The sequence below is a fragment of the Aquila chrysaetos genome, chromosome 3 (genome assembly GCF_900496995.4).
Source record: "Aquila chrysaetos chrysaetos chromosome 3, bAquChr1.4, whole genome shotgun sequence".
Lineage (NCBI taxonomy): Eukaryota > Metazoa > Chordata > Aves > Accipitriformes > Accipitridae > Aquila > Aquila chrysaetos.
Genome location: NC_044006.1, coordinates 17928718 through 17952302, shown reverse-complemented (window position 1 = coordinate 17952302; position 23585 = coordinate 17928718). Strand labels below are relative to the sequence as shown.

The 23585-nt window shown below is 43.4% G+C and overlaps 1 protein-coding gene across 1 annotated transcript; it reads right to left on the bottom strand.

Moving 5' to 3' along the window:
* Positions 1–1236: 1236 nt before the first annotated feature.
* Positions 1237–6706, bottom strand: ASTE1 (asteroid homolog 1). The gene is made up of 4 exons (XM_030007655.2): positions 5315–6706; positions 3113–3323; positions 2009–2204; positions 1237–1727 (listed from the first exon to the last, which is right to left on the bottom strand). The coding sequence occupies exons 1-4, from the start codon at positions 6626–6628 to the stop codon at positions 1433–1435; spliced, it is 2016 nt and encodes a 671-aa protein (XP_029863515.1). The 5' UTR covers positions 6629–6706; the 3' UTR covers positions 1237–1432.
* Between the last annotated feature and the right edge of the window lie 16879 nt (positions 6707–23585).

Below are 23585 nucleotides of genomic sequence, written 5' to 3'. Positions count from 1 at the left end.
GATTATTAAGGATTTAAGTTTTAGTTACTAAAATCAAGAACTTTAAAGTTGAAAGGGGTTAAAGTCATCTGATGGAAATGTGACTTTGTAGACTGCTGCAAATAGAAGTCTTATTTAAAAATGGGTTGTAAAGTTCTAGTAACTTGCTGGATGGTTGAGTGTAGGTGCCATCTGCTGGTAGTTTAATAAGTAGCCGTTTTCATAGTGGAAGAAAGTTAAATTACTATCTCAGACTGTATCTCAAAAATAGTTTTCTCATGGATGTTATAAGACTATTCTCACTGAATATATTATGGAAGTATCAACACTCAGGTGTATGATATCAGAGATCCTTCCTCTAAGTCACAAGACCTAGTGAGTTACTTCCATGTGGATAGCTGTCAGCAGATGTAAACAGGACTGAAAACTGAGCACACAATGCATGAATCAAGCTTGAATTCTGGTAAGTAATGGGCAAAACCTCAATGATTAAAGGTAAAAATAATTATTTTTCTGAATATAAGAAGAGGTATACAGATTCTTGAGAAAAAGCAAATGTTGTAATTAGATTTCACATGGGGAAGACACTGGAAAACCAACAGTTTTATAAGAACAGCATTTAAATTGTTTTTCCCTTTTGTGTTGATAGTAAGGGTTTGTCAAGTAACAGTGTACACTGGGGAAGTTAAACAGGTCTGTAATTTTAGTAGAGTCTTTAGAGAAAGGAGGTTAACTCCAATGACAACAGTTTTTTAATGGCAGATCATACGCAATTACTCTTGAATTGGCAAACCTGCTGAAACTTGCTACTATGTGATAACTTTTTGTGTGTGCATGTAAGCATTTAACCCTTACTTGCATTCCACAGTGGGGGTGGGAGGAATGGAAGCTGAAGTTTCTCCCCATGTATAGTTCAGTACCTACAATACTGCAAGCACAAGTTATTTGTCACCGAGTAAAGCTAGCTCTCGCCAAAAGTACAAATACTCTACCTGTGAAGACAGATTCTACAATATTTTTAAACTTGTACATTTCCATTATCTAATCTGTAAGATCGTAATTACTGTGTTCCTCAAACACAAATGTAAAAATTGCATTTTCTGGAAGTTAGAAGTGTTCAGGTAGATGGAGGGATAGCCAACTATAGATGTTCAGGAAGAAAATTCCTCTAAAATAGTCCAGCTCTGAAATGCTGAACAACTTTGCTCTTGTTTTCAATTAGACTGATACCTTTAAAGAAAAACAAGACACCACAACTTTTATACAGCACCTTTTATAAGAGTGTTACAAAAAAAGTAAATAAAAAAAAAAATTCCCTGAAGAAGGAATTGTTGGTAAAGATTGAATCAGGAACTTCTATGAAAACAGCTGAGCAAATTCTAATACAGTCATGTATTTTAATATAATTTCTTCCATCTGCATGGCATTGAAAGTTATTCTGGGAATAATGCTTTCAGTCATCCACTCGAAGTGATGCAAACCTATTAACATTGCATAAATGCTGAGTTTCTGGTACAGCACACCTAATGGCCTTTTTTTTCTTATTAGATGCTTTCTTCTTTTTGTAGGACTCAGATTTGGTCTTGGTCATTTTCTGAATGAAGTCTGGAGATACAGTTGACTCCACTGTATTTAACAAAACCTGATAAAGCTGAATCATTTTTGGAGATAAACTAAACAGATTTTCCACTGAAGGTGTTGATTTAAGTTCCTGATACAGTCTGTGCACAAGGGTCCCACTGTAAAGCCTGCTCAAAGGAGGGAGAGAATCTTCATTTAGAACTGCACCTCAGTAGGACAGGTAGAAACATGCTGCTTAATGAAATACAGATCTTAACTACATACAGTATCCAATAGCAGGCTCCCAAGGGATACCTATTCTACTCAGTATTTTTCTCCATATTAGTATCTTTAAAGAAGGGAGTTCAAATGTAGTAAAATTGGCCAAAGGCATTTGACACAGAAAATAAAATGTGAACATGTTCCATCAGTGGCTTGTGTGGAAAGCAGATCTCTGGAACATCCTTACCTACTTAGGTCTGGCTCAGAGAGAGGAGTGCAAAGTAGCTGGTTAAGATACAATCCCATCTGAAGACAGCACTGCCACTGGCAAAAACTGTGTGCAGCATCTAAATCGAAGTCTTTATTTTGCAATTTCTTTTCCTTCCATTTTATAAATTCATTGTATGCAATACTGTCATCTTCAGCACATAAAACTGTGAGATCTAGGTTATAAATAAAAAATGACAGGCAAATAAATGTTCTGCTGGGAACAGTACGAAAGGTACCTGCAATGCATAGGGTCTTTAAACCTCCAGTTCCATTTCAGGAAGCACCAATAATGTTTTCAAATGTCTCAAACTGAACTTTAAGACATAAAACTGAGTCAAAATTAAAGTATGAATATCCATAAGAATCTGAAATTGTGAAATCAGGAATTCTGTTTGTTAGGTAATGTGCTATGCTGTTCTGTGAGTGGGTCAATTCCAAGATTTCCATCTCACTCCCACCTACTTGGGAAGCAGGTGGCAACCACATCAGTCCAGTTTATATAAACTAGAACTTAAAGAAACTGTATAACCCTAGCATGTGTAATCTTTGCCATCAAATGAAGGACTCCTAGAGGAAATGCCACCGTAACTCTTAATAGGTATAAATATTACTGAAACAATTTTTGTGGTGATTTAGGTACTTTGAAATACTCAGAATGCACAGGCAGATAAAAGGGTGCCTGTGCAACTCAGCATTTTTAAGTACAGATGACTTTAGATTTTTCTTTTCTCATGAGTTTTTCTATCGGAATGCATCAATAGTAGTTATTCTTTTTGGGTGCATGAGTATGTTAAGCTAATTTTTTTGTAAATTTTATATCTAATTTAATCTTATAGCCTTAAAGCATTTATAAGTGCAAATTAATGTTTTACAAGATGGCAAAGTACTGTTTTACCTATATAAAATGTTACATTAATGGCTAGCACTGTTTCTCTGCTCTGTATCAAAAGAATGTGACACCTCAGGATATAGTGTAAATCAATACTAATTCATCTGAATTTCCATAAATGAGGAAAAATGAATTATGGTATAGATTTTCATAGTAGCTGAACACTTAAAATGGTATTATTTGGAGACATACCTGGATCATTTGTTATCCTGTGCAGTTCTCCAGATACTATCATTAGAAGTAAAGCCTTTAATTGATGCAACTTAACTTTTGGTTCTGAACAAAATATCCAGTAACACGTTACAGCAACAGGGAGTTGTAAGTGACTGGGGATAGATTCTAGGAAACTCATTTTCACTCCTAGAGTCTCCAGCAAAAGCATCTGACGGCATGACATGGGCACCTGAAAATAAATTTAAAAAAATGGAGTGGAAAAATAAAGCTAAGAGCAATCTCCAAAAGGCAAATAAGCCTGTGTTGAAACTAGCTAGTACTTAATGTTTTTGATAAAAAAATATTTAAGTTTCATTGATATTCTGAACAGAAAGTATTTTTTAAATACTACTTTAGCTTTAAAAACTACACAGTTAAATGTTAGGTAGAAGGATAAAAGTAATTTTTTACAACGGCCCAAGGTTAGATTTTAAGAGGTTTCAGAGTTGTCTTCAAATCAGGTGACTTAATTTAAACTCCTATGTAAAAGTTGACGTGCTTGGAAAATCCTGGAACCATAATGCATTAAAATTACTTTGGTATGGCAAAGTTTATATATATATATAAATAAATATATATATATAAATATATATTTATTTATATATATATAAACACAACTTCATTTTGTGCCTCTTAGAAGTTACCCTTGCTTTGTGAGATGTAATGGTGATGTCTGTTCTTGGTATGTTGAAAACATGCTTACCTGAAATCTTAAGTGTGAAGTTTGCATTTTTCACCTGCAATGTATTAATTCCTAGCACATATTCCCTCTTTGTTGTGCTATTTAAATTCTAAAAAGTGGTGTTATAAACTTTGTCTATAACTTCATGAACGCAGCAGAATTGCAGCAGGCTGTTCAACTGTAATTCAAGTGCTTTGTGAACCTTGATTAGGATGGTTTTGCCTGTTCTTAGGCAGACATCCCCAGAGAAGATGACGAACTGAAACCAGTTTTGCCTAGAGCACTTTAAATGCAGAATAACCTTTCTTCTTCTAACCTTCTGTTGAATTGATAATTCCCATATATTTAGTAAGAAGAGTTGTTGTAATAGCCGAAGTTCAAATTCATTAAACGGTATACACACCAAGACCAAATTCAGTTGTCATTGGCGTTTCTTAACATCCCCAAATGTGATTTTTCAAACTCTTAAGTGTTTGCATATTGCTTGTTTAAAAGGCCTGTAATAATAACTTTTGTAAAATAACCTGTATGTAGGCCTTTGGATCCATAGCTATCTGTAGCATTTAATGGTCATAGTAGTGACAGACTTGGTTCTTATATGAAATAGCCACCAGGAAGTGATAAAAACATACAGCACAGCCCATGCACAAAGATGTGTTAACAGTTGATCTGAATGCCTGAATGGCTAGAGCATGTGGCTTAAATATGCATTATTAAAAGGCACAGATTGTATTTCCAGATGTTTCAGAAATTACTGCATACAAGACCTCAGTTATGCAACTCTGGCAATGGGAGATTACTTTCCATTCACAGCAAGAGTAACAGTCTTAATCATTAGAATTTAAATATACAGACTTGCTAATGGTGACTGGAACTAACCTAGTACAACTTTCCTTTGATTACAAGCCGTTTTTCAGGTGCTGTTCTGTCTGGCAAGCAGTAGGGGTCCATGTTAACAGGACTCATACTTGCAGCAGGTAAAATTGCTGGGCAGCTGCCAGATTCATACATGAAGTAACGGTGATTTTTAGTAAAAAAGCATGGGTCAGATTTTGTTTCAGAACATTGCTCTGAAACATCCATAGCTTGATCAAATATAAATTAAGTTTTGTAGTGTTAAATTGCACTTTCCTAAATTCCATGAAACGGAGTTCCTTCCTACAATTATAAAAGCAAGTATTAGGGTAGCAGAATACATAGAATGAAAGAAGGGCTTAGAATGGAATATTTAGGCAATACTACATATATACACAACCAAATTTTCTGATAATTTGTCTTTGTACACTTGGGGGGGGGAAGGGAAGATAAAGGCAATCTATGCAGCTTCTCAACTATCACAGGCCAAGCTTGGAGCCCTGTAGGTACCTCTGTATTAAGTAGTTACTTAGCTGGCTTAGTTCAGGCATCACATTTAGCAACCAGTTGGCAAACTAAGTCCCAACTATTTTTTGTCACTTGTGAAACACTGTTAACTGTGATCTGTTGTGACAACCATTTACCTCCATTAACTTGTCCAAAGGAAAATGATAATCACAGAAATCTGTGGGTCGGCTTGCTGCTTGAACAAATGTTTTTTTAAGTGTCTTTTGGAGTCTGTCAAATTCACATACAACTGGCAGCTCCTTGGTCTGTTTACTTGGAGAAGCAGCCTCAGTACTTTGAGATACTCTCAGAAGCAGTCCATAGATAACTTGTCGAATGGGCAAAGCTGTGCTATGTGCGCTAGGTCTCTGCATGTTCTCCACCTGAACATGGAGGAAGGTACTTCTTAGTATCAGGGCATCGCTGATGAATGGGGCCAGCTTACCTTTTGCTAAAGCATCGAGTACCCACTGTGGTAAGTCTGCTTTCCTGGCAGCCTCACATTCATACTTTCCATTCTGAAAAAAGTCCTCAAGATTCACATCGGAGGGAGTATAATCCTCCATTGAAGTGCACAGAAGCTCCCTTATTTTGTCTCTCTGGTGTTTCTTAAGGTATTTCAGCACATTGTCGACAGCCTCGGTGGGCCCAGCAAACTGCGACAGCCAGTTCAGAAGCCCCTGAAGGTGGGCGTACTTCCTCCCCTTCCCCACTGCCCACCCCCTCGGCAAGGGCACCTTGCTGAAGAACGCCTCGAGAGCTGCCCAATCGGTATAGTCGTTCCCGTTCATGACGGCAAAGAGAGGGAGCAGGCTTTTGTTCAGGTGACTGAAGTGCCTGCAGAATTTCTCCGCGGAAAAGCAGCGAGCGGGAATATAGCAGCCCTGCGCCCCTTCTCCTGCGCGCACGCTCTGCCACTGGAAGTGGGTCAGGGGGCAGTAGCCGGCTGCCAGGTCGAAGACGCAGAAGTCGCTGTCGAGGGAGAGGACGGGGCAGCCCCAGCGGTTGGCCAGGCCAGCGATCTCCCGGTCGGCCTCGGCGAAGCACTGCACGAAGGGCACGCCGAGCCGGCCCAACGCCTGCACGAAGGCCTCGCGTGTCAGCAGCGGCACCAGGCAGCCGCCGTCGCCGCGGGAGAGGCCGTGGGCTGCCCGCAGCCGCTCGGCGGCGCGGCCTCGCATCGTGGGAAGCTTCCTGTCGTCGGCGCCGCGCCCGCCGTCCAGCACCACGAAGGGGGCGACGCGGCAGGCCCGCAGGCTGCCAAAAAAGTCGCGCACGGCCGCCGTGAAGGGCCCGTAATCGCCGCCGCGGCGGAAGTCGACGGTGGAGGCGAAGCACAGCCGGTGGTAGAGGCTGCTCCCATCGATGACCAGCTTGGTGTCTCTCACCCGCAGCTCGGTGAAGAACAACCCGCGCTCCTCCACGAAGCCCGCCAGCCCGTGGATGCCCATGGCGATGGCGGCGGCCGCCTCCTTCTCCCCGCGGACCGTCGCTACGCTACCGGAAGCGCACTAGCGTGACAGCCGAACTCCTCCAATCGGGGCTCCTCTTCCTGCCCGCTGGCTCTCAGGGAACGTTGCGCGGCGTCTCCTAGCGACGGAGCCGCAAACACCGCGCTGACGGCGGGACAGCCTCCCCGCGCAGCCCGGTTTGGTTCCCGAGGCCGGGCGAGGTAGGAGGCTGTGGCCGCTTCTTCTTTCGCCCCGGGCTGGCAGCGCTCTGCTTCAGGCCATCCTGAGGGGAGCCGGAGGACCCTGGGGAATAGTAGTCACCGCCGTCAGGCGGCTCTGGCGGCCGTACGGGGTCGGGCGCTGGAGGGGCAGAAACCTGCGGGGAGGTCGCGTACCTGCCGGCGAGTCCAGAGGGGTCCCGGGGAGCACCGCCTTCTCCGGAGGGGTGAGGAAGGGGGACTGAATGGCGGCACGCCGCCCTCGCCCCTCTGTGTGAAGGTAGCGGGGCGGGTAAGCGGGGACACTGCATACCTGTGTGTATGCCCCCAGGACCCGCGGAGCGTGAATTTTGAGTCTTACGCGGTCTGTTAACAACGTAATAACATCTCTGAGGTTATCCTAGGGGATCTCGGCTTCCTGAATGTGCGTCAGGGAGATGTTAATTAGCGTCTTTGATAGTCTAGTATATTTGACTTTCTTTTATCATCACCTGCAAGCTCCTTTGCTACCAACACTACTAATAGAATCTTTCTAGTTATCCTTTCTCTGGGAGCAGTAAAAAACAGCCAACTGAGGTGGTGTTACTTGAGGCTTGGCTAGGTTTATAAAGATGTTGCAGAAAATAACAATGGAGCCAGTGTTCAGGAATTAATTTTTTTTTTTTAATTAAGGACAAATGCCAGGAATACATCCTTTTTTTATTTTCAAAAAGTTTAAAGGAGCAAGCCAGTGAAATCATTGGCAGGAAAAAATCAAGGTAGTAAATACTGAGTGTATTTGGAGTTTAAATATAAAAGCTCTGGAATTTGTACTGCAAGGGGGGGGTGACAAATGTTGATGTAGCACAGGGGTTCTTAAGGAATAGAAAGAAAACATGATAGAATTGGAAAATTGCCTTGATTGGCAAGGAAGGGTTTGTCTTCACAAAGGGAGGCAGAATATGTCAGAGTATGTTAGCCATTGCTAAAGAAACCTGAAGGTTACATAAAGGAAATTAAAAACAGTATCTTATATAAGTAAAGGAAGGTCAGGGAAGAAGTGGAGGTGCTGTGTCCTTAGCATGTGTAGGTGGAATTATGAAACACTAAACAATTTTGCTCTAGCTTACAACAAAAAAGAGGAAGGAGATTTAACTCTAGCCAAGGAAGAAGGAAAAATAGAAAAAGTGATCCAGATAATGTAATTGCATTAGTTTGGCATCAGCAGTCTGCCAGGCTCTGGAATGGGGCTTGGCGGGGGAGGAGGGGAGAAAATTAAAAACACAAACCGTTTACCAGAGTGTTACTGGATAGGGCGGGGTATACTGGGATTTTTGAGGAAAAGGGGGTTGGAGCGTTGATTTCTTTGAGTTATCTCTAGTTGTTCTGAACTTTAATGAAGCAATTGATGTACTGCTTCTTGGGAGATACATGCTCACTGGGAGAAGATGGACACTGGTAAAAAATACAGGGAAGGTTGGGCTAAAGGTTTGAGTGAGGTAGGAGAGGCTGCTAGTTCCTATACTTCTTGAAGAATCATTCAGGCTCTAAAGTCTATTGACTCTTACAGGGCATTTCTTTCAAATGCAGTGGCTTAGCAATCCATCTCTTCTGTGCCATTAAAATTTGCCTGTGACACCACAGCGGCAATCACTTGCCTCTGCCTTGTAACACTGTTCAGCAGTAGATATCAAAGCATTTCATGAAGTTATATGAGAGTTATTACTATTATTATACATAGAGAGAAATTGAAGCATAGAGAGTAGCAGGTAAGAGGCAGGGTTGGAAATAAAGCACAACAGTTAGACTCGACAGGCTATTTGATCTCAATTGTGATATTGTGGTATAAAGGATTGTGATATATTCCTAGGGCCCAAGTAAGTATGAAAATTTGAAGGTGAGCAGTGTTAAGTGACTCTTCTCCAGAAAAAAGGAATAGATAGCTCATCAGTTTTTGTAAGTGCAGTTATTTCTAGAGGTTACATATTTCAAAGCTGTTCTATTTAGAATTTATGAAGGCATCCATAAAACAGCAACTTCCTAGGAGAATAGAATAGTAAATGAAAAATACATAAACTTTCCAGAACTGGCAATGTAATATTTTATGGAGTTCATCTTCCTGCCTTCCCCACACCTCAACATGATCCATTTATGCTTCTTCAGACAGATTTGGAGTTACAGAAGATGGCAGTTTCTAGCTCATGTTCTTTGCTTAGCATGTGCATTTCAAAATTTTTGTCACTGTTGCTATCTGAAAGAGAACACAGGAACAGAATCTCAGGAGTGCTTTTGTTTAAAAAATAGACAGGATTTGTATCATTAAGATGGCTTGTAGTAATAAAATTTGGCTGCGTTTCATAATACAGTGACACTGCAACGTCAAGGTCTTTGGTACAGTGTGACAGCAGCTCAGCAGATGGGTATTAAAATAGGTTTTTGTGCACACATGCACACACACGCATACACAGAGTTGTTGTAAGATACAAATTTGTAATCTTCATTTAGGCTCTGCATTTGTTAGAAAGTGAAGAGAGTGACTTGCAACCAGCAGTTATACAGCTTTTAAAATGAAGCAATCTGTCGTTTCTCTTCTAAAACAAACAAACCCCGCCCCCCCCAACGCTTTGATGTGCTTGCATTGATGTTAAAATGCTATGGTGAACAAACCCAGTGTGGGCACGCTGCACCACAGCACACAGTGTGGACAGATAGTAGAATTAGTTGCACTGATGGTAGGATCTTGCACACCTTTATTTGTTCCAAAGGATCCTCAAGCACTGAAACAGATGGTGAAATCTGAGGGGCAAATGAAAGAGCAGAGAAAACAGCTTTGTAGTTATTAATGGGAGTGAACTCAAATTACAGGTAGAGATTATGCTTTAGCGTACACAGAAATCATGAAGTTTATATCCTGAAATGCAGATATTTTTGGTGTCGGATGTATAAAGACAGGTGGTGAGGAAGAGTGCCATATCTAGGGGAACTGTCAGGTGAAATACAGGTGTAGTTGTCCTTGCAAAAAGCACTTTAAAATAAATTGATGTATAAGCACCTGCATTTGATTTCCCTGTGTTAACAGTTCAGTGAATTCATTTAAGGTTGATTTAGAGGAAGGCTGACTATGTTACATCTACATTATCTAGAGTTTTTTTTATCAAGTCTGCTGCCCACAGCTAATAATGATTAGCTACTAACTAATTAATTAGCAACTAATGATTCCACTTAATTTGTGTTTTGCTGCAAGCTGAGCACTATAAGCAGTGCCATAGAATTATAAGAAGATTTGAATAATACATTGACAAATAATTTTTTTTTCTGTTTCAAGTGTTTCCTGTGAACATCCATGGAAGAGTAAAAGGATTTGAAAGCTACATTCTGGAGAAATTTGTGTAGTTTCTGTTACACAGAGAAATGCTGAAATTTCAAGAACCTGCTAAGCCTGTCACTTGCCAGATTTAATTCGGTTTGCTCAGATGCTTGATTGCAAGAAGATATACTATTCAGAGGAAACTTGGCAATGGAAGATTTGGAAGTGTGTATCTGGTTTCTGATAGAAAAGCAAACAAGAAGAAGAATTGTAAGTAAACCCTTCACGTGCTTTAAAAATGTTTGGAACATATTTCTTGCATTGTAGATGGTTTCTTTCTAGTTGTGTGTCATCTCTCAGTTTGGTGTTACGTTGCAGCCCTAACTGTTTAACTTTAGTGAAGACATAAGATAGGAGCAGACTTTATGCTGACTCAGCATTCCAACTGAATCTGTTTTTTTAAAATAGTTTATCTGATATGTCTATCTTGTGCTTTTGTCTAAGTCCTTTTTAATTGTGCAAGACAGAGTGAAGATAGATAGAAAAATCTCAGACCGTCATCTCTGTACACCTCCGAAGCTTCGTAACAAATAATAAAAACAATAAAAATATATGTAACTTACCTATTCCCCAGTGTGAGACCTTGGACAAGTTGCTAATGTAAGATATACACTGTGGAAAAGACTCTTGTATTTGCTCAGAACCGAGGTAAATTTTATCATTGTCCTGACAAGAAGTAGGGCAAAGGTATATGCCAGGTTTCATAAATTTGCTCTTCTTTGTAACCGAATTGTTTGTTAAAGGCTTAAAGATTTATAATTTATAAGCTATTATTTCATAATTATGTCAATATAAAGTATATGTGTGTATAATATACTTGTATAGTTTATTTTTGAGGTCTTTGTATTTTATAAATAAACTCAGTTCTTCAAGTTCTTTCTTCAGAACTAAAGTGCTGGGCATTTGCCTTCCATCCCATGCGTATCCATCTTCATGAACATGATGGTTTTGTTTTAAAAAATGTGGAAAAAGAGCATCCTTAGTCTAATCAGGTCCAGCTACTGCATAAAATGCTTCACTCAGTTACACATGCCCATTAAAGCATGAAACATTTAAAGCGAGCATGAAAATGTCAGAATTTCTGAATGTATTTTAATGGACTTTCCTTTTCATTTCTGGTGATTTCTTATTTATTTACTGTAATTAAGTTTTTTGTTAACACTCATTTGGGTGCTTTCAGGAACCTATTCTGTGTCATTGTAATGACTCCAGTTGTTGGAGGGGTCTCAAAAGAAACTACTGTGTTGATGTCTTATTTTTTTATAATTGAGTTGTCTAAATGAAACCAGAGAAGGAATGGTTACAGAAATTATAGTAAACACCGTTCCATTTCCTGTATACTTAACTGATAGCACTTTTTTTTTTAAATTACCAACAAATCTTGATTTTTTTTTTTTAGTTTCTTTTTTTTATGATTTTTTTTTTTTACCTGACTGAATTGGGACAGGTCTGGAAATTTCCAGCATTGAAAACATGCACCTAGTTCTCCCACAAGGAAGGTGCCAGGACTTAATGCTGTCTTTGGACATCACCTTCCCTTTGCAACCTATTCAGGAGCACAACAGCACTGGGGATCAGTGCTTCCCCTGTGAACTGACGTCTCGTTACTCTCGTTCTCGTAGGCTCATACAGCCTATTTCCAAAATTCAAAACCTCCAGCTAGTTCTCCCACAAGGAAGGTGCCAGGACTGAAAGCTCTCTCCTCTGGGATCCACCTGAGACTCCTCCGAGGCATCTCCCGGAGTCTTGTGACCTATGCTTTTGGGACCAGAGATCCCAGGTAGCAGCCCCAGACTCCTCCAAGGAAGTTACTTGAGGTATTTTATTCTCCTTTAGATAAATCTCTGAACTCCAGACCCACCTGAGACTCCTCCCCGGCATTACCCAGAGTCTTTTGACCTCTGCTTTCTGAACTGTGGATCCCAGGTAGCATCCCCAGACTCTTCCAGATAAGTTAATTGATGTATTTTTTTACCTTTAGGTAAATCTCTCAACAACGGGATCAAGCCAAGACTCCTCCCAGACATCTCCCAGAGTCTTTTGGCATCTGCTTTCATGACCAGAGATCCCAGGTAGCAGCCCCATACTCCTCCAAGGAAGCTACCCTTGAGGTTTTTATTTTGTTGGAGGAAGCTCTCCCCTCCAGGATCCAACTGTGACTCCTCGCAGCAACTCCCAGAGGCTTCTGACATCACTTTTAAGGACCTGAGATCCAGGTAGCAGCCCCAGACTTCTCCAAGACGATTTTCCTCCTTTGAAGGAAGGAGTTTCCTCCGGGATCCACCTGGGACTCCTCCCAGGCATGTCCCAGAGTCTTTTGCCCTCTCTTATAGGGACCTCAGATCCCAGGTAGCATGCCCAGACTCCTACAAGGAAGCTACCCAAGATGGTTTTTCTCCTTTGCAGGAAGCTGTCTCCTCCAGGATCGAGGCAAGACTCCTCCCAGGCATCCCCCAGAGTCTTTTAACCTCTGCTTTCGGGACCAGAGATCCCAGCTACCTGTCCCAGACTCCTCCAAGTAACTTGCTCGAGATTTTTTTTTCTTATTTAGATATATCTCTCAACTCCGGGAGCCACCTTAGACTCTTCCCGGCCATTTCCCAGTCTTTTGACCTCTGCTTTACATACCTAAGATCTCAGGTAGCAGCCCCAGACTCCTCCAAGGAAGCTACCCTTGAGGTTTTTTCTTCTTTGGAGGAAGCTGTCCCCTCCAGGATCCACCTGTGACTCCTCCCAGCAACTCCCAGAGGCTTTTGACCTCCCTTTTAGGGACCTGACATCCTGGGTAGCAACCCCAGACTTCTCCAGGGAAGCTACCCAATGTCGCGTCCCAAAGTTGGAGTGGCTTGGGTTCGTGGATTTCCTGTGTCAGAATTAAGGTGAAACGACCCCAGGGGAGTTCAAACAACAATCAACATTTATTCAACCTAGCTAACCTTGCCCAAGTACAAGTGAACTTATCAATATGAACCTTGCAATGTGTCATTAACCTGCTGTTTGAAAAGAGAAGGGAGGTTGTAAAAGGAACTAGGCCTTAAGCCTTATTGTTTCTAAGACTATTCATATTAGACATATAACTAATGGTTAGAAATTGTTTTAGATATGATTAATAGAATGCAGGTGCTTATAAAACAATATGCATAAGCTGCTTATTTGTCCTATGTGTCTCCCCCTCCATGGCTGGCTTGAAACCCAGTCAAGCTGAATCAACAGAAGAAGGATCATACATCTTAGACCTAAGACATGGGAGTAAGTGATTAGCTTTAGAACAAGATAAATTAATAGAATAGCCTGAGTGATTTTCAGAAATTCAAAGCTAATCTTTGATGTGTAAGAAGATAAGTGATTGCGGTGACTGAAGACCTTCTGCCTATAACCACTAATTTCAGAAGAACTGGGACACGAGAATTGATGAGTTAAGATGATGAATGATAACAACATGGGAACAGAGATCGACTGGAAAATTACAAAGACTTTGGACTGGGACAACGTGTGGTAAAAAGGTATAGAAGATTGGGAAATTTCTGGAAGGTTGCCATTCACTGTGGTGGTGGCCCAACTCTGAGTTGTTAATAAAGCAAACCTAGAGAAACCCATGTTTGAAAATTCTTTAACAGAGGTGTAGAAAAAGAAATGGAAAAAGGAACATGAAACTGTGTCAGAAGGAGAGCCCTCCCGTTGAGTCACGAGGTTCAGAGCAGACCCCCCTTGCTTTCCGGACTCCTTCTCGAAGAGGAGCCCAGGGGTGGCTAGATCCACTCCTAGTCTCAGACTTGGTCAACAGTTTATGTTTAAAAGGATGAGGTGTAGGGACTGTGGAAAAGAGAGAATAAAAAGAGAGGGAGAGAGAGAGAGAAAGAAGAAGAAGAAGAAGTCCTGGGTCCAGCACTGATCCAGCCAGCATAGAGATCCAGTTCCGGAGGACGTGCACTGAGAGCTCGTTCTCCCTTCCTTTATAGTGTGTTAGTCGATGGTCTCGACATGCGCAGTTCCTGTTCTCGGGGTTCTCTGGAATCAGTTGGTGAGCTTTGGGCGGGGGGGTTCATTGCGGAGCTGCCTCTATTTTCCTGCTGGCATGACCGCTTAAGATAGAAGCACAGTCCCATCTTCCGTGGGGCCTCCTCCTCCAGGCGCATATGCTGTGCTCCTTCTCCTGGTCACTTAAGATAAGGAATTGCAGCTTTGGAGAAGTGCGGTCCCACCCACCATGGGGCTTTCTCCTCTGGCCACATTGTCCTGTTCACAAAACTCCAGCATTTTTCCAGAGGCCATTTTCTCCACCAAAGTTCTTTAACGAATGTTTGCGACATTGACTATAATTTGTCAGACCATCACACCACCCTGTGGGTCAAACAGTCGCTGGACTTTGATTCTCGTTCATATCATCTTCGTCTGTGGTGATTTTAATATAGTGGACAGTAGGAGGAGAGAGAGACAGCTGAGGATAGCAAGCAGCTAATAATACATTTTACTATGGCAAGGCCTGCTATTAACCATATAAATACAATTAATATTATAAGTCCAATATTTACAAGCCATTTTCCCCATCCCGTCAGTCCCAAGGATCCCAAAATGGAATTTAGCCATGAGTTGGGACTCCAGCCATCAAACCAGTCAGCTGGCTGCATTGATTGAAATAATTCAGCTCTTTGATCAGCAATCTCTTTCATCTTTGCCCGGGTTTCTTCAATGGAGGTCGTGGCATTATGAATGGAAATATAACATTCAGATTCAGTCAAGTTTAACACACCTTGTTTTTTTTAACAATAACATATCTAAAGCCAACCTATTTTGCAGGGTCATCTTGGACACTTGTTGAACTTGTAAGTTTAATTCTCCAAAAGTCTACCCAGTCCAATTACTTAATAAATGCAGTTGCCAGGTGATGTTTTCTAAGACAAATTGATGTCTTTTGAAGGTTACATATGGAGTAAATATGTTTTCAAACATTAAGGAAACTGTTTGACCCACAGTATAGTAATCTGGTAGACTGACTCCATGTGCTGCCCATCCAGGTCGTTCCTTAGGTGGCTCCACCTCTTGACGTGCTCTTTTCGTGGGTGTGGAGAATTTAAATACTCTCGAGGGACATAACAAAGGGATCACTACCCCACATTTTAATCCTGCATGATATTCTAATGTTAAATAGGAATAGAATTTCCCATCAGAACATCCCCATGCTAACTCCAAAGGAGCTGGATATATGCTTGTTTTGCAATTGTAGGTATCAGTGTTATTTAATATAACAACTCTTGGCTTAGTATTCCGGGCTGTCCCTTTTATGGGATAGTGGGTGTGGGGCAGCCCACAATCAACTCCTTGATTGAGGTCAGTTGTATTGCAAGATTTATCTTTATGTTTCCAGCCCTTAGAAGGGTAGCCCCAGCAAGTACACATCATGAATTAAAGTTCTGATTCCAGCTATGAACCAAGTCTCAGGAGGATTTCCAGGACCTGTTTTACATGTAAGTACTCTGCTACAACTAAAAAGGGGCTCTCTAAGATTCTAACAGGTGGGTCAAATTTGGGATCCACAAAAGTTTGTCCAAAAGTAGATTGAGACCAGGCCCACATAATATTGCGGCCATTTCTTGAGGATACATTTGTTGTATTTGGAAGTTGTATACACCAATCAGGATTCCGTTGTACCTTATAGTTGACTTCATAGAAATCAGGTCTGGTTAGAGGATCAAACAGGGGATCCCAAGGTTAGTGTCTGCATGGTCGAGTGCCCTTGACTGTTGTGGGAACATATTTAGCTAATGGTCACAAGAGCATTCCAGATGCTTTTAGAAGGCCTTGAACAGAATAAACAAGAAGACAAACATAAGAAAGAAACCAATTAGAAAAACACAGGTGCGCATTCCACGATAAAGAGAACTTGGCACAAACAACCTCAACTTGATCTTGACCAATTAGACTGAGACAAGTCTCGTATGTTTTAGTTAGTATGACCAATTATGTTTTATGTTTATGCACGTGTACAGTGTTGATATAACCAATCATTAAGTGTAACTAGACGCATGGACAGTGCGTGAATAATGTGTGTAACCAATACTAAAATAGCTAAACGCATGTACAGATGTAATCAATGTATAAAATGATGTCTGATGCTCTAGTAAAGTGGGCTTCACCTGATCACATTGGTCTGTGTGTGTTGTCCTGTGCCTCCGCACTTGACCTTCTTAAAGGTCAAGTTAGCCTTTAGTAAAGGTCCATGGCTTGAAGTAATTAGGGGATTCGACCCTATCTATATCTATTAGGGATAACAGAGTAACATCAAGGGTCGGGATTTTAAATTCACACACACTGTGATACAGTGATAAATCTTGCTTCATATTGGGGGAGTTTTCCACTCCTGATATACAGGATCACTTATCATTGGAAGATCCTTCCATTTTACCCGTATTTGTTTATCTATCCCGTGCTCTGTCATGTATATTGGAGAGGTAGCGTTTCTCATGTTAAAGATAAATGACAAATCCACCGGAATCATGAAAAACCTCAGTCCTTCCTCAGCTGCTCGAGGCAAGGAGATACATAAACCTTGGTCCTGATCTCCCCACAGACTAATAAAACCTCGATTATTTCCCAAGCGAGGTTTGGTGACCCATCTCCTCCTGAGGGAGCAAGGGTGAGGAAAAGGATCTTCTTCCAAAACAGCGCTCGAGGTGATAACAGATACATATTGCAAGATACAACAAGCTATTGACTACACAAGTTATCCAAACACTTGGAATTAACATCCGTCTCAGACTCTTCTATCGGTTTCTTCTTCGTCTTCCATATTGGACCCTAGAAGGGCAAAAACAAAAAAACTTGGTCCGATGGAACCGGTCATTAAAAAGAAGGAATGATCCACCAGGTATTGATTTTATGTTCTTTCCCATGGGCATCTGTGGCCACCCAGGCACGAAGGTTAAGGGGGATCTTTAGGGTTAGCGGCACTTGCCCCACAGTGGGCAGTTCCACTAATATTAGTTGTCCAGCATAGTGGGGCAAGCATACAGGGTCTTTGCCACCTTTTGTCCCTGGAACGATAGAAGGAGGTGTGGGACAGAACGCTAGAAGTCGGGGGCAGCCATTTGCCCCCCACCGGCTATTGATTCGGTATACTGCTTCTGGTATTCATGGGGCCCACCCTGGGTCATGGGGCCTCAGAGCTGATTTTAGAAGTCTGTTCATTCTCTCCATAACACCGTTAGCTTGAGGGTAGTAAGGGGTGTGAAAAACCCACTGGATTTCCTCACCCTTAGCCCATTCTTGCACTACTCCAGCAGTGAAATGGCTCCCAATATCAGATTGAATTGATTGAAGCTTGGGTAAGCAGCTAAATCATACTTTAAGACTTTACACTGTATTTTCTCCTGTTGCTCTGGATATGGCTTCAGCTTGTGTTAGTCCTGATACTACCTCTACTCCTACTAACACATAGCGTTTTCCGTCTGATACCCGAAAGGGGCCAATATAGTCAATTTGCCACATTTGCCATAAACCTTTGTTTGTTCTTAAATGTAGGGGTTGCTCTTTTAAAGGGTTATATTTTTCCAAGCGAACTCGACATTGACCACATGCTGAAATAACAGTGTTACATAATTTTCGTGTAACGGCCCATCCTCTACTAATAGCCTCTTCGTAGAGGTCTTTACTCCCTGAATGGCCAAGCTTCACGTACAGCCACTTCAGAAGGTGTTCCCATTTCTCTGCTTCACCATCAATGGCAAGACTAGCTAGACATGTTAAGGAATCTACTTGGTTATTTAGGAGGTGAGCCGGGTTATCTCCTGCCTGGTGTGCAGCAACCCAGCCTACCAAGAAAGATCTCTGCTGGCGATATTCAGGTATTTCTTCCCATTTGTCTCGTTGCCACACTGGCACTTGTTTTACTTCCCATTGGTTTTGTTCTCAAAATGGTAACCATTCAGTGCATCCTTTAAATACTGCATAGGAGTCAGTATAAATGTATACTTGTTCTGTTGTCTCAGCTTCCTTAACGACTACGCTCCACAGATCAACTCACTCCCCTGCTTGGGCGCTACCCTCTCCCTCAGTTATCATATGCTCCCCTGAATCAATATGTAATGCTACTGCTCAATACTTCCACATCTTTCTTTCACTTTTTGCAGAATCATCAATGAACCACACATTTGTTAAATGGGGTTTAAAATGAGGAGCCACTTTGATGTACAATGGAGGGGATTCTGTATCTGGGTGATCAGAAGGGGGATCCTGTATTTGGAGCATTTTGGGTGTTCCCTCCTCTATCTGTCTAGGGTGACAGTAGTGGTCTAAGTGGGCATACCACTTCCTTACTGTTTCTCGTTGAGCTCCAGCCAATATTGGTTTCAGGATCTTAAAGGGCCCTTGCAAGATGATGGGCGGCTGCTGTATAATTCTCCTGTAAGGCTAGGTTAACCACAAAGAGTCCTTTCTCCCAAACTGAATACCGTTTTTCAGCATCCTTATAGCTGTGCGAGAAAAAAAAAAAAACTATGGGATGAGTAGGACCTTCAGGTCCACACTGCCACATATGTATAGATATCCCATGAATTGCAAAACCCCATTCTATCTGGAGTGGGTCTGTTGGATGTATCGGCCCTAGGGCCTGGTAAATCCCTGCTTCAAAAATTAATAATTTCAGAGCCTCTTCATGGACAGGTGTCCAGTCCCAAGCACTTCTTTTACAGGTTAAATCATATAAAGGGCGAGCCATGATAGAGAAGTCAGGGATGTGTTTTCTCCAAAACACTAGCAAGCCTAGGGCATGCTGCAATTCTTTCTTATTTTCAGGCATCTTCACTTGTTCAAGGGTAGACAAGGTTTTGGGACGTATACACACAGTCCCTCCTTTCCACCAGATACCTAAAAATTTTAGTTCAGGTGATGGGAATTGCACCATTTCGGCAGGAATTTGGAGCCCTAAATTCTCTAAGTGACTAATGATTTCTCTCCGGGTTTGCACCACCGCAGTAGTGTCTGGTCCTCCAATTAGCATATCATCAATATATTGATATACTTTTACTCCATCTTTAGGAGTGATCTGATTTAGTTCCTGGGCCAATGCGTAGTGAGAAATGGTTGGCGAATGGCAATAGCCTTGGAGATGTTGTGTAAATGTATATTGTACACCTTCCCAGGCAAAGCAGTACCTATCTGCTTCTTGTAAAGGAACCATAAAGAACATGTCTTTCACATCAATGCTTGCTAAAATCTGGTGACCCAGTTCTTGTATGGTTGCAATTAATTCTGCTATATTGGAGACTGCAGCTGTTAATAGGTCAGTATTGCCGTTCAAATGTCGATAGTCAATTGTCAATCGCCACTTCCCATTTGCCTTGTGGACTGGCTGTACTGGGGAATTACAGGGTGAGTGCGTAGGAATAACTATCCCCTGTACCTGTAACTCAGTTATCCCTGAAGTGATCTCTTCCCTTGCTCCCAAAGGCAAAGCATAAGGTTTGACAATAACTGTCTTTGAGGGTGGGAGAGTTCGTGCAGACTGCAAAAGCCTCATAGAGATTACAGGACACCCGAATTTCCATTCTCTTCCCTTAAGGTCTACTCATGACTGGCTATTTAACAGGTCGACTCCTAGAATATTGGTGGGTAGAGGACGTAGTATCATAGTAAGCTCAACAGGGGACGAATACCCTAGCAGCCAGCATTTAACTTTAGCTGTCGGCGCGGTTGGGAGCTTCCGAAAATGTCTGTGACCCATACCTGCTTCTTATCTGCAATTATTCCGTTGCAGTTAGCAACATCCACCTGGAGTGCTGACATTTGAGCACCTGTATAAACTAAAAAAGTTACTGGGGTCTTAAAGGGAACAAGGGGAAAAGTAATCAACAGGTCTCCTGTCATTTGCAGTGAGCCTTCTTAAATAAACCTACTGGCCATCCCCTGGCTCACTTACTGGGGATGGTGCGTATAGTTTCCCGTCCTGTGGACAGTCATGCCTTCCTCTGGGGCAGTAGGCGTTTGGGGAGAGGGAGTTGCCAGCAACTGTGGATTCGCCACCTTATAGCCTTGAATGTCTAACTCAGTATGGGGAGGTTCCTTGTTCTTGTCTTTCCACGCTAGGACCAACTTTTCTAGGACAGAGGAGGGCATGCTGTCCATCACATCTCGGGGAATTGCCTTTTCTATCCCTTCTGCCCACAACAAGTTCCGCTGACCCCCATAAGGCTTTTTGGTGTTTACAGTCTCAGATGGGGAGGTCGGCCAGGTCCTTCTATTTGGCGGATAGCAAGCTTAGCTCTGCTAAGCTTGGTGAGAAACGTTCTCTGGGCATAGTTTATCAATTCCTTTGCCACTTCTCCCCAGGTCACGGCCCCGCCTGTATTCCACCTGCCTCCTCTAGGTGCTATCACATCACGTAGTCTATCCTGCAGCAGGACAGCATATAATTTCAAAGAAATTCGCCAACTGGGGGCTATGGCTGCCGCCTTTCATTCCGCGTTGACAGTGGAGGGCCGTGTCTGCTGACTTTCGCCCCCTGTACACCACAGGGGGCCGCAGCTGCCACGTTTCTCAATGCGTCGCCTGCTGGAAGCCATAGCAGCTACCATTTACCCCATGTGGACCGTCTCCCGGTGCTGTTGTGCCTGTGAATAGACTGCAAAGAGAAGGTGAAGACTAGCAAGAACTTCAGAACAGGCGTTACGGATGAACGTATAATCAAATCAGATTTATTCTTCAGCAAAAGTTAGTTAGAAGTCCGGTAACATCTTATAAAACCACAGGCTCAATGATGTAAAGAGAATTAATACTACACAGCTGACTTAAGAATCCACAAGATTTCAAGTGAGGGCTCCAAATCGAGTAAATCACTCACTTACTTAAAAGGTGAGGGCTCTCTCCCTCGAGGAGTTACCTCGGGTGGTGCCCCGCCTCAAGGGGGAGTCCCCGACAACAGACCCACAGATCCGAGGAGGGCTGCCAACGCGTCCTCCGGCTGGACACAATTTATACACCAGTGGAATCAGACCTGAGGTCATTTAATCCCTGTTGGATAAGAAGGTTACCTCAGTGTACCTGGCAGGTCTCCATTGGCCAGTTCAAATTTAAACATGCACCCGCTACGATTTAGGGTTTTTTTATTCCCCTACTCCCTGCCTGGAAAAGATTCGTATCCTGCTGGAGGGATGGTGAGGAGAAAGTGTAAATGCCACAACAGGCAACATCCTTCTAGGAGAAGAAGCAGGATGCTGCTGCTCTTCAATTTCCTTGGCAGCCTCTTCACAGGCACAACAGCACTGGCGATCTGTGCTTGTCTAGAGACATAACATCTCATCTTTGTCATCCTCGGCAGAGCCCCTTTCCGGAAGAGCAAACAACTGCTCCTTCTCCCAGAAGAAAGATGCGAGCCCTGAAAGCTCTTGCTGGGCTTCGCCTTCCCTTGGCAGCATATTCATAGGCACAACAGCACTGGCGATCTGAGCTTGACCCGAGGCAGAACATCTCATCGTGCTCGTCGACGCCAGAGCCTCTTTCCCGAAAGGCAAACACCCGGCTCCTTCTCCCAGAAGAAAGATGCCAGCTCTGTAAGCTCTTGCTCGGCTTCGCCTTCCCTTGGCAGCTTATTCACAGGCAATACACTCATGGCGGTCCGTACTTGCCCAGAGGCAGAACATCTCATCATTCTTGTCCTTAGCAGAAACTGTTTCCCAAATGGCACAAGACCGCCTCCTTCTCCCACAAAGAATATGCTAGCCCTGAGAGCTGTTGCTGGGCTTCGCCTTCCCTTGGCAGCATATTCACAGGCACAACAGCACTGGCGATCTGTGCTTGTCTAGAGACATAACATCTCCTCTTTGTCATTCTCGGCAGAGCCCCTTGCCCAAATGGCAAAGGTCCGGCTCCTTCTCCCAGAAGGAAGATGCGAGCCCTGAAAGCTCTTGCTGGGCTTCGCCTTCCCTTGGCAGCTTATTCACAGGCAATACACTCATGGCAGTCTGTACTTGCCCAGAGGCAGAACATCTCATCATTCTTGTCCTTAGCAGAAACTGTTTCCCAAATGGCACAAGACCGCCTTCTTCTCCCACAAAGAATATGCTAGCCCTGAGAGCTGTTGCTGGGCTTCGCCTTCCCTTGGCAGCATATTCACAGGCACAACAGCACTGGCGATCTGAGCTTGACCCGAGGCAGAACGTCTCATCGTGCTCGTCGACGCCAGAGCCTCTTTCCAAAAGGCAAACACCCGGCTCCTTCTCCCAGAAGAAAGATGCGAGCCCTGAAAGCTCTTGCTGGGCTTCACCTTCCCTTGGCAGCCTCTTCACAGGCACAACAGCACTGGCGATCTGAGCTTGACCCGAGGCAGAAAGTCTCATCATGCTTCTCCTCGCAGAGCCCCTTGCCCAAATGGCAAAGGTCCGGCTCCTTCTCCTACAAGGAAGATCCCAGCCCTGAGAGCTGTACTGGGCTTCACCTTCCCTTGGCAGCCTCTTCACAGGCACAACAGCACTGGAGATCTGAGCTTGCCCAGAGGCAGAACGTCTCATCGTGCTCGTCGACGCCAGAGCCTCTTTCCCAAAAGGCAAACACCCGGCTCCTTCTCCCAGAAGAAAGATGCGAGCCCTGAAAGCTCTTGCTGGGCTTCACCTTCCCTTGGCAGCATATTCACAGGCACAACAGCACTGGCGATCTGAGCTTGACCAGAGGCAGAACGTCTCATCATGCTTCTCCTCGCAGAGCCCCTTGCCCAAATGGCACAAGACCGCCTCCTTCTCCCACAAAGAATATGCTAGCCCTGAGAGCTGTTGCAGGGCTTCGCCTTCCCTTGGCAGCATATTCACAGGCACAACAGCACTGGCGATCTGAGCTTGACCCGAGGCAGAACGTCTCATCGTGCTCGTCGACGCCAGAGCCTCTTTCCAAAAGGCAAACACCCGGCTCCTTCTCCCAGAAGAAAGATGCGAGCCCTGAAAGCTCTTGCTGGGCTTCACCTTCCCTTGGCAGCCTCTTCACAGGCACAACAGCACTGGCGATCTGAGCTTGACCAGAGGCAGAACGTCTCATCATGCTTCTCCTCGCAGAGCCCCTTGCCCAAACGGCAAACAACCGCATCCTTCTCCCACAGCGAAGATGCCAGCTCTGAAAGCTCTTGCTGGGCTTCGCCTTCCCTTGGCAGCTTATTCATAGCACAACAGCACTGGCGATCTGTGCTTGACCAGAGGCAGAACATCTCCTCTTCTTGTCCTTAGCAGAAACTGTTTCCCAAATGGCAAAGACCGCTCCTTCTCCCACAAGAAATGCTAGCCCTGAGAGCTGTTGCTGGGCTTCACCTTCCCTTGGCAGCCTCTTCACAGGCACAACAGCACTGGCGATCTGAGCTTGCCCAGGCAGAACGTCTCATCTGTCTTCTCGCAAGCCCTTTCCCAAATGGCAAACCGGC